This window comes from Falco punctatus (assembly GCF_963210335.1).
Source record: "Falco punctatus genome assembly, chromosome: 3".
Lineage (NCBI taxonomy): Eukaryota > Metazoa > Chordata > Aves > Falconiformes > Falconidae > Falco > Falco punctatus.
Genome location: NC_137582.1, coordinates 97,226,834 through 97,238,368, shown reverse-complemented (window position 1 = coordinate 97,238,368; position 11,535 = coordinate 97,226,834). Strand labels below are relative to the sequence as shown.

The window sequence follows — 11,535 nt, the reverse complement described above, 5'->3', positions numbered from 1 at the left end:
CTGCACCCGGGGGCACACCTGCCTCGGAGGGCAGCGAGACCCCCGCGGGGCACTTTGTGAAGCAGCGGCCCCTTTGCCGGCCGGCTCCCCGCCGCACGGGGGGGGCATCCAGCTGTTGGCAACAGCTGTGTGTCAGCCCCGGCTGGGCCGCGGCCGGGCGCGGGGTCCGCCCCGCCGCCGTCCCCGCCCCTGCCAGGAGGAGGAGGAGGAGGAGGAGGAGGAGGAGGAGGAACCGAGAGTGCCCGACCCGGTGGCTTTTAGGGGGGGGGGAGGCCACTCAGTTGTTAGCGCCCAGGCCCTGCGCTCCTCTCGCAGCTGCTGCTGTTGCCAGCGCCACGGCCACCAGGCTGGCCGCTGCCCGGCCGCCCCTCCCGCCGGTACCGACCTCCGCGCCGCCGGGGGCTGCGGGGCGCCGCGCTTGACGAGGAGGAAGCCGGGTTTGCCGAGGCAAAAGGGAATTGCATTGTAACTGGGTGGCGGGGGGGAAACGGGGGTGGGGGGCAGAGAGAAGGAAAAAATAATAATAGTACTACTAAGGAAGGAGGAAGGAGCGGGGCTGACCCTGGGAGCGGGTCTCGCCGCCCAGGACCCGCACGCCCCGGCGGCCACGCGTGGGTGCAGAGCGCGGCGCGGCGCGCAGGGCCGGGCGGAAGATGCACACGACGCAGAAGGACACCACGTATACCAAGATCTTCGTCGGGGGGCTGCCCTACCACACCACCGACTCCAGCCTGCGCAAGTACTTCGAGGTCTTCGGGGACATCGAGGAGGCGGTGGTCATCACCGACCGGCAGACGGGCAAGTCCCGGGGATACGGCTTTGTAAGTGGCGGGGGCGGCCGGGCCGGGGCAGGTGGGCGACGGTGTCGCGGGGAAACTTCTGCGGGGGCCGCTGGAAGGAGCCAGGCAGCCCGGGCTGGGGGGCGGCTGGGGGGGCGTTTTTTTTTTTATTAATATTCCTCCTTTTTTTATTATTTCTCCTTTTTTTTTTATTCCTTCTTTTTGTTTTATTCCTCCTTTTTTTCATTCCTCCTTTTTTTCATTCCTCCTTTTTTTCATTCCTCCTTTTTTTCATTCCTCCTTTTTTCATTCCTCCTTTTTTTCATTCCTCCTTTTTTTATTCCTCCTTTTTTTTTATTCCTCCTTTTTTTTTTATTCCTCCTTTTTTATTCATTCCCCTTTTTTTTTCCTCCTTCCCCCCCTCCCTCCTTTTTTTTTTTTTTTTTTCCTTTCCCTTTCGCTCTCCCCGCTGGGCAGTTGGCAGAGGCGGGGGGGGGTACTGAAAAAGGAGAGAGGGGGGATGGCCTCAGTCCGCGCAGCGCTGCCAGCGCGCCTGTTGCGCCCCGATAGGGCCGCGCCGGGGGTTATCAGCGGCGGCGGAGCCCGGCCCGCGCCCCCCGCCCTGCCCCGGCCCCCGGTGCCGGCTCCTCGGCGGGGCGGGCCGGGCCCCACGCCGCTGGGTGGCTGCCGGGGGCGAGAGGCTTCGCTCCCTGCCCACGGGAAGGGATCTAACGCGCAGCATCGCCCCGTTAAGGTCACCATGGCTGACAGAGCTGCCGCGGAAAGGGCTTGTAAAGACCCCAACCCCATCATCGATGGCAGGAAAGCCAACGTGAACCTGGCCTACCTGGGCGCCAAGCCGCGGATAATGCAGCCAGGTGAGGACGCGGCCCTGGATGGCTTTTTCTCTCTGTACCTCAGGTTTCTGCAAAGAGTACAACTTTTCGAAAAGGCAGCGCTGCCCTGCGCATTCCTGAAGTATGCTCACTGCCCGCCTGTGCCTTGGGTGTGATTTTTAAATGCAGCGTGTAGCAACTGCCCGGCTATTCTGTACATGTGCCTCACTTAAAACCCAAAAGCAATCAGAGATAAGATTTCTGCGGCTCCCCAGGAAGACTTGCACAGCTCCAACACTTCACTGGTTATTCCCACCGCCGGGAATGTGGTGGCGCTGACCATTTACAGTAGCGTTGCAGGGAAAGATTGGCCTAGGAATGAATCGCTTCCAATGTGTGCAGTCTTATTAATACTAACGATATCCCAATGCAAACTCCTCAAGCAGATGGGAGCTATTACGCAGACTTTAAAATGAAATGGCTCTTCCTAAGACCACATCTGAGCCAAACCGATCTCCCAGCCGCATCCCCAACTGCCGCTTTGCAGCAAGAGCGACAGAAGCGCAGCGTGTACACGGTTGTGCTGTGAAGGAGGCTGCTCTGAATTCCCGTGGGCTTCGCCTCGGGAACACCTGTCTGAGTAATTAAATGCCCATCAAGAAAAGGAGGGGTTTATGCTTGGGCACTTGACGAACAGAAACAAAGTGAGGATTTGGCCCCCACGCTAAGTCCTCACGAGTAGAGATGGCTCATATTAAACTCTGTAGAAAGTATGCAAATACACTGATGAGTAGAAAGTACCATGTAATCCTTCAGACGCTAAAGTTAGGGACGAGAGTGGAACATGACATGAAGTGTGAGAACTTTGTGCTCATTGTTTAGAAAATGTTCTTCTAAACATCTCTAGGAAAGTATGCACGTTACTGGTTTAAGTTCTGTATGCACTTGTGTGTGTGGATTGATACATTTTGCTTTCTGATTTTTGGTTCTACAGCCTTTCAGGCATCATCACTGGAGGTTGTTAGTGAAGGCTGTTACTCTTTGTGTGCGTGTGTATATATAGCATAAATAAGTGGCCAAAAGAACACCCATACAGAGAATGTGATGTGTTTTTGTTGGTAGGTTTTGCCTTTGGTGTCCAGCAGCTTCATCCAGCTCTCATACAGAGGCCTTTTGGGTAAGTCTGTTCAGTGGGACCTCAAACAGGGGAGGAAAGATCTTTTTTTTTTAAAAAAAAAAAAGGAAAGAAAAAGAATGATCCTTGAAGGCCTCTTGCAGTAGCATCCTTAAAACTGACCAGCAGTGCTGAACTCCTCAGACTTATAAATGCATACCCGTAAACGTGCTCACCTTGACGGTCATGTTCTAAATGCTGCAGCTGAGTCAAGTTGTGTGGGACGTGTCCCTTCCACCTAAGCAGTCCAGTCCCATATGACCCATTGATAAAACAAGGAGGTATGACTTGATGCAAGATTGCTGTGCCCCATTTCTCTTTTTTTTTTTCAGCTTGACTCAATGTTATTTATCTCTTTCTAATCTGACAGGGATCGTTTACAGTTAAGATAACTGATCAGAAGGATATGATGATAAGAGGTGGAATAGTTCTGTTTGGAATTAAACTCTGTAACCAGTAGACTCAAACACAAACAAGCTAAAATGGTGATTAACGATGCATGTATGTTTTTTTTTCATATAGTCAATAGACCTCCGTGTGCTTTTTTTATTTATTTATTTATTACAGTAATGAAGTGGTGTTGATAGCTAAACTGTGTGCTTTTATTTAATTGAAAGAGCTGTAGTGAAAGTTTTTTTGGGGGGGTCTTTTTAATTTTGTTTTTGTTGTTGAGGAGTGACTTTGCCATGGGGAGCAAAGGGCCTTTTTTTTTTTCCTTGCTTTCAAGCTGTAGCCTGTGACTTTTTTAACCATATTTTGTAGTGAGTGCTAAATTGTGTGATTTCTTGATTTTTAAGTAAATCAACGTATTGCTTGCATGTTCATAATTTGGGAGGGGGTGCGGATTTTGTTCTTGGGAGGGGTGTGGAGCTCCTTATTAACAATGTGCGTCCATTTGGGCTTTCTAATTTGAGATTTTTTTTCTTTAATCTATAGCGCATTTCTCCTTTACTTGAGTATACCTAACTCTTGCTTCTTGTAGGCGTATAATTAGGAGGTGAAGTCTGCTTTAAACTTTCCATACAGTGTCACTTCACTAATGCACACTGACTGAGACACTCATTGCAAAATAATGCATTTTGCTAATTAATGAGTAAGCTAACAATGAAGTAGGAAAAATGCGTCACAAATTTATTTTGTTTATTTGGCTAGAATAGCTTTAGAATATTGTACACATCTGTTGTTCAGCAACGATAGCTTCTCAGTAGTTTGATATGTCCAAACGGTAGGAAACAGTTCCTGTCCTCAAAACTGTAGGAAGGTTTTCCTAGAAACTTCACGTGCTTTTAAAAGAGAGTGTTGATTCTTCTGAGACACATGGGGAGGTTGTGGAAAACTTTGTGTCGTCTTCTTTTTTTCTTTTTTTTCCTTCTTATGATTTTCCTCTACTGTATTTTGTTCAACTACCCTGAAGTGTGAGGAGATGACAGTGTCTATGCAGTGAAAAGTTGAGGATGCCTGTGCTAAGGTGGGCAGGAAGCGGAGCCTGTTGTCTCCAGACCTGTTAAAGCACTTATTGCAAAGAGGAACCAGTGGATTGCACAAGGATCAGCCATGGAAAGACTGAGTTATTTGCTGAGCCCAACAGAAAAGGAGAACCTGTGGCAATCACTTGCTTAAAGGACTGTACAAACGTAGGGCTCTTTCTTCCTTTCCTTACCCAGAGCCAACAATAGATCATGTATATACTGTTTAGGTCAGGGAAATTCTTCCAGCAGGCTGAATAGGGTTTTATTTCTAATGCAATGTACATAAATCTGAAGAAAAGGAATGCTGGTTGCAGGGTCATGTATATATGAAATTGGTCATTTTAAATCCTTGGCTTTTGCCTTTCTTTTACTATGTGCAAACCAAGGAGATAACTAATCCTACATCCTCCTCAAAATTTCCAGTGACCTGGACCTTTTCTAAAGAATGTAGTTCAGATTAAGAAGAACAGCATTCACTAGGATGAACGAGCATCTTCACTCACTATATTGCTTGACAGTAATAGGGGTTGTTTCAGTGCTTACATGAATCTACTTTTATTGAAGAGTTCACTCTTGGAGAGCGTTACATGGATTGTACTGAAATACATGATCACCTTGAAGCCTTTCTTCCTCCTGTGCAGTTGGGCTTTTGAAAAGTACACTTTACTAATATGCTGTGTGAAGTGGGTCATAGCGGTGATTCACTACCAATACTCAGCTAATCCATACACAAAAGCTCCAAATATTTAATGTTGGGGTTGATGGTGGGTTTTTTTTTTCCTACTGGAGTGCTAATTAGTGAGGTGCTGCCATATTCTGTTATGGGCAGTAGTGTTTTGATAGGGTTCCCCATGTATCAAACAAGAAACTGAAAATAATTGGATTATGTTACATTACTTTTACTGAGAAGATGCAGAAGTACAATATTCTGAATTAAGTACAACATTATTGTGGTGGAGGGAGCCAGAAACTAGATTAGCTTCAATGCATGAAGCATTTAAAATGCTGGGCATTTTTCTTTATTCAGTGCTGCAGAGATCAAGTCATCCACCAAATAACATTTCTCCCTGCTCTTTACATTCAGCATCTATCTTACTGTTGGTGTGTTTGTAGAAAGCTTTTGATCACAGGACTGGTTATCTATACAGCTCTATTGTCAGGATTGTTTATTAAAAAATTATCTTTGAATTCAGTAGGAATTTTTGGAGAGGGAAGATGACTTTGCCTCCTAAAATAGCTTTTCTCATTTTGCTTATATAAGTTTTACTTTAATATAGGTGGGAAAATATGGGGTTATATTGGTGTATTGGTGTAGGACATGACTTGTTCTGTTGGAAAGATTTTTTGCCTATTTATTTTCTGTCTAGAACTTGCACCTTGATCAAAGTGGGAACAGTCCCATTCTTCTTTTTAGTAAGACCAGAGTTAAATCCAAAGTTAGTAAGTTCATTATCAAATGGTTAGCTGATAATAACCAAGCAGGTAGTATCTTCCAAGGGTTAGGGAATTCTGCTGTTTTTCAGAGAGAAGGAAAAGCCCTCTCCTGACTTTATGATCAAAAGACCTGTATAATACTAGACTATGGATAATCTGGAAAGAGGAAAAGAAGCCAGAACAGTCAGAAATTAACCTGCAGAATGCTAAATGTCCTTTTAACAGCATCAGACACCAATTTAAAAGGAAGCATGTTAAGGGTCTTGTACATCTTGATGTTTACATAACCTGTTTCTGCTATAAGGAAATCTACTCTTTAATTATGCTTACAAACCCAGATTATGCCATGCAAGGGCCAAAGCAAAACATTTAGTTCAAAGTTGACTATCTACTTTCTCAATAATTTCATGTTGAGGGTCAATGATGTGCTACTAGTGCTGTATTTCTATATGCCACAGCTCTCTGCATTAGTCTAGAAAGTCCTTTCTTTCCTTTGAAACAATTAGCTTTCACTTTATTATTGCTTATAGGATTATTTTTGAGGTCTTACTTAAACAATTCTGTTCGTAGAATTCTTCTGTAACAACGATGAAGGTCTTAAGGCACATGGCAGGGGTGTTATGTCATTCGGGTTTGAATATCCCCAAGCTGCAGTTGCTGCTAAAGTTAAACGTGGCTTCCCTTTTATTGCAAAAGCATAAAACAGTAAACATGCATTCCAAAATACAAACTACTGCCAGGAAAGAAAGCTTAAACCATGTATAATTCTCACACTCTTACTCTCGGAAGTAAAGCAGCAGCTTTTATTTAAAGTTAAGGATACTCAGGATATCCAGCGTAACTGGGAATTGCTTTCTCAGCTTTTGACCTGGCAGAACATTAAAAGCAGTTGGGTTCTGAATGGCTGAGATCTACATGTGCTGGCCTCTGCAGTAGGTAGACGTTTACTTTGGCCATATAAAGCCATTTTACTCGACTCAAAACAGTTGTAGCATGACAGATGATCAAAAATAGCCCTACTGCAGCTTATGCTGTCAATCATCATGTGTGAAATGGCATGGTGGTGAGGAGCCTGCACAGGGTTTATGTTTATTGTAGGATAAGATGTGGCAAACAGATAATGTTTCGTAACTTCACCACCTGTTAGTTTCTTGGCTTAAATAAAACAAGTCACACGTTTTAAGTGGGAGCACATGTATCTTTCTGTCTTGTTCAAGGATACGGCCGAGTGTCCTAATGTCTTCTGAAAAATCTTAGTAACGACAGTTCAAGTCAACACAAGCAGCTAGATAAGCTTGCTTAGCGTCTCTTCTGTTAGAATCACTTTCTTTCATAAACGCTGTATGTAAAGATTCCTCTGATGTGGTGTTAAATAGACTCTTAATGATGCAGAAGAGGCTGTCGGTGACTTCAAATTTGGATTTATACCTCTTTCCTTAATACTTTAAAAACGTGGTGTTATATTTATTAGGATTGTATTTGATTGGTGACCAATACAAAATGCTTGTTTATGCTCATCCACTCTGTATGGAGAGCTCAGGTAATGATGTATATTTAAATGCACAGAGCCAGCTTAAGTATGCTTCAAATGCAGTTCTGGCTAATCACTTCATAAATTAGGTGAGTGTTAAAAACCCAACTTATGGTTTTGTTTTATGTTTTCTTTCCCTTCCCAATCCCTATTTGTCACTCTTCTTTTTTTTTTCCTCCCCCTCTCCATTTCTCCCTTCACATAATAGGAAATTAATTTCATTGACATGTTGGGTTTTTATGATTGTGGTGTTCATGTCTTAAACACGGCAACTGAACATTTCTCTCTGCTAATATTCCTATTCAATCAACTGAGCTCTTTTTTTCTTAAAAAGAAAAATAGGCTGTTCTAAAGCCTGACAATCGCTTATTTTAAACTGTTTTGCTATTAATCTAGTTGACTATGTCCCTTCTGATTGAAATGTTTCTTTGTTGACCACTTAAGTAAATCTTGAAGTTAAATGAAAAATGAAACAAAAAAAAAGCCCCCTTTCCATTAAACCTTGAATTTGGAGAAAAGAGGACAGTTTTTACCGTTGCGATTTGCATCTGTGGCTTACAGTGTGCTAAAAGGTTGGTGCAGTCTTCAGAGTTGTCTGTAAAGGTAAAGTTCAGTGTGAAATAGTAGTAAATCTGCACAAGCAGTTTTTCATGGATTTATAAAGATTCACTGACTGGAAAGGAGTTGCATATATGAAGGAATTTTCTGTGGAAATCCAGATGCCAGACAGGGTTATGAATGTAAAATGAGAATTATATTGAGTAGATTAATTTTAAAAAATCATAGTATATGATAAAATACAGCTATGAGATTAACTTGTATGTATACTTGTGTTCTAAGACAACGATATGACCAATTTTCAAAACTGAAGGGCTGAGTAAGCAAGCTAAGGAAGCAAGTTTTGTGACTTGGAGAAGATGGGAAAGTGTGTACTGATCTGTTCAGAATGGTTATTTCTTAAGCTGTAAATTTGATTTTTTGCTTTTGTTAAGCACCAGATCTATTTAGACTTAATCCTATGCCCACCTCCCAAAAAACTCTATGCTGTATGTCTTGCATAGAAATAAACAAGCTGGCACAAAGCAGGACATCAGTGGCCTGATAATCAAACAGGTTTGACCCTTGTGTCCTTACAAACTTTTATAAAAGTGTGATGCACATGTACTTAGGAGTCACTGTTATGGATTTTAATAGCATCTATGTAGCTTCCCCTCAATGGCCTCTTGTGACGGAGTGAGCTGCACTATCGTTCGTTTGGAAAGTGTGATTCTTGCTGTGTTTACCACACTTGTGAACTTTATTTAAACTCCTTTGTCGCCTGTGTTGGTTTTTTTTTTTTCTTATTTTTAATAAGGGTGACTGAGGTTGCAGAGAAATTAATGTGTGCTGAGTCTGCATAGCAACTTAAGTAGGGTTGCCACAATACACTCTTCCCCGCAGCCCCGCTCCCTGAGAAGACTTTACATAAAGTCAGGGTTCAAGCATTTTGTTGCCTTACTGGCTATTGTCAAACTCATTATAGTGATGCTGTCAAACTGCTCAGTTACTAATAATAAAAGCATTACAGGAAATAATTTTACTAAGAGTCGAGTAGTTAAGTGAGAAGCAAGGTAATAAAAATGACTTACAGGTGATTTGAAAACCAAATACCACAGTTTTCCAGATGGAATAATTAAGCTTACTCCTTTAGAGTTGTCTTAAAACTGACACCAGTAATCCTGGTCCTGCTAAAGATTTTAATAGCATTAAACATAATATCCTCAAGCAACATTAAACACTTCTATTTAACTCAGCTGTAATGCTGTGCTTTGGAGCGATGCATCTCCTCGGGCCAGTGAACTGATAATTGGTCCATTGAGTCTAGTTATTGTGGCAACCCTATGCACATAACAACAACTAAATTGAGTTTGTTTTAGTTCGGAGTATGGATATGACGCTTAGGCGCTGACTCGCGTACCAACTCTAACTCCCTCTCCCATCTTTCAACAGGATACCTGCTCACTATGTCTATCCACAGGCTTTTGTGCAGCCCGGAGTGGTAATTCCCCACGTTCAGCCCGCAGCCGCCGCTGCTTCCACTACGCCCTACATCGATTACACCGGAGCCGCGTACGCGCAGTACTCCGCCGCTGCGGCCGCCTATGAGCAGTACCCGTACGCGGCCTCGCCGGCTGCCGCTGCCGGGTACGTGGCGGCGGGGGGCTACGGCTACGCGGTGCAGCAGCCCATCACCGCCGCAGCGCCTGGGACGGCTGCTGCGGCCGCTGCGGCTTTTGGCCAGTACCAGCCCCAACAGCTGCAGACAGACCGTATGCAATAGCAGATGGACTCCTGAAGGAAGCTCGCTCTTTCTCTTCCTCTTTTCAGCCTTCCAGTATAAGTAGTTAATCAGAGACAAGTGATATTAACTAAGGAGCTTTAAGGAAAGCGATGCTATTGCGAAACTAAAGATTTTTATTCCACTGTCTTCATACAGTATGCATCCAAATCATGTTGTTAGAGGGGAGGGGTAGTGCGGCATGTCTACTTTCAAGTATTGAGCCAGAAGAAAACGGGGGAAAAAAATACTGTGCTGTCATGAAAGAGTGGCAGGAGTAGCAACGGGACTTCATGTTCTCAAAGAAACAAACAAGAACCAAAAAAAGCAAAGGTGTACTTTTTACAGCATCAGGGAAGCAAAACTGCCTTTTATAAGTAAGAAAATGATATTTGAAAAGTTTGAACCAGGGAAAAAAAACTGAGTCAGCAATATGTAATCTTTATCCATTTTAAGAGGATACAAGCTTAAAGCACTGATTGTCCTTTCTAGCTTTCAGAAGTTGTCTTCATGAGATAGTACCTTCTCACTGTCTCACTAATGGGCATCGAACAACCCAAGGAAGATGGCCGGCTAGTAAGATGGCGGACAGGCACCAAAGTTATTTTCTTCTCTGTCCTCTGGATGAGTGGAACTATGGAGCAAGTGATGTGGAAGTAAGGGGTGCAACAGCTGTAGAGACAATCAATAACACAGACAGTTCTGGACAGAACACATCACTTGTGCTCATGTGATGAGCTTGTCACATCCTAATCCCTCGCCCCATCCCGTTTCACTTTTGGGAAACTTTAACTGCTGGTGTCAGCTATTCTGATTCTAAAATAGGATCAGCCCTTTACTACAACAGCCTTCTCTTTCTATTTATTGCATCTATTCGTAACTTGTGAATAAAGGCAGGAAGAAGCTTAATGAATTAAAACCTTTAAGAACTGTTTTAAGGGAATTTTCTTTTCTGAAACCATTTGTACAATTTTAATATCTATTTCAGGATTATATTTAAAATATTTATTAGCAAACATACAGTACACAAGGCGACTTTTGTTACCAAGACTGCAGTTCTTGAAGGGTTAATGGTATGTGATTTATACTGTGCCTTAATTGTTATGCTATTTAAAAAGAAATATTTATTTTGAAAGTTTTACTATGCTGCGCTCTAAAGAAAGCGACTTTAGATGTGACACTGTAAAATTATGTATTCATCTCATGGCATAAATTATTTAGTAGGCTTAGATGTAGCATATTAAATATTAACCTAATTAACTAAGGATGTTGACTTGGATTTATTTAAATTCAGTATGTGCACTGTATGAGGGTACTCTTAAATTAACATTTTTTTAGGTTTTTACATAAAACATTGCTAGTTCATTCTTTTCCCTCTACTACTTTTTCATGTAGACCTCTCAAATACATTAGTGCCGTTTTCTCACTCATCTGTATGTAGACTGACTATTTTTCCCTTTGCTAGAAAATGCTGCTTTACATTGTCCTGTGAAACTACAATACTTGCAATTTTTACTCTTGACAGAAATGGAATTTAATATTTTACACTGTATTGGATTTTTTTATACTTGAACAATTTCATACAAGGGAAGACAGGATAGCATTTTTATGGACTTTATCCAATGTCACTGGATCTATTTTAAGTATTCTGAATACTAGCCAGTGTTATAATGTAGACATGACTCTCCTGTGCATATTATTTATTCGGTATGTATATTGCTTTACAACGTTTCAGATCTCTTAATCTATTCACTTGTATTAAAACAATTAAAAAAATGTTGTAGCATCCCGTCTAGTGATGTTCTTGCTCAAATAGTCTCAAATCTTGTTTAGTTAAAACTAGGGGGGCAGCCTTTTATATAATTTTCCTTGGTCTGTGGGGTGAATAGCAGCATATGCACTGGCTTTACATACATAGGTACATGAACTATATTACATGGAAGAAATTCTACAGAGAAGATGGAGAAGATCCCTCCTGAGAGTTATCATAAAATC

The 11,535-nt window shown here is 42.5% G+C and overlaps 1 protein-coding gene across 2 annotated transcripts; it reads left to right on the top strand.

Moving 5' to 3' along the window:
- Positions 1-499: 499 nt before the first annotated feature.
- RBM24 (RNA binding motif protein 24) lies at positions 500-11,326 on the top strand. Of its 2 annotated transcripts, XM_080378267.1 has the most exons (5): positions 500-821; positions 1,534-1,657; positions 2,738-2,792; positions 9,213-9,407; positions 10,033-11,326. In XM_080378267.1, exons 1-5 carry the CDS (start codon positions 654-656, stop codon positions 10,052-10,054), a joined length of 564 nt encoding a protein of 187 aa, XP_080234393.1. In that variant the 5' UTR covers positions 500-653; the 3' UTR covers positions 10,055-11,326. The 2 variants fall into 2 exon arrangements, with proteins under 2 accessions (XP_080234393.1, XP_080234392.1); XM_080378266.1 differs by having other exon boundaries at positions 503-821; positions 9,213-11,326.
- The last annotated feature ends 209 nt before the right edge of the window (positions 11,327-11,535 follow it).

Excerpts from the sequence above, each read along its gene's own strand:
- RBM24 (XM_080378266.1), top strand. The coding sequence starts at position 654 with ATGCACACGACGCAGAAGGACACCACGTATACCAAGATCTTCGTCGGG. Across the intron at positions 822-1,533 it reads AGTCCCGGGGATACGGCTTT|GTCACCATGGCTGACAGAGC; the intron begins GTAAGTGGCGGG and ends CGCCCCGTTAAG. Across the intron at positions 1,658-2,737 it reads GCCGCGGATAATGCAGCCAG|GTTTTGCCTTTGGTGTCCAG; the intron begins GTGAGGACGCGG and ends TTTTGTTGGTAG.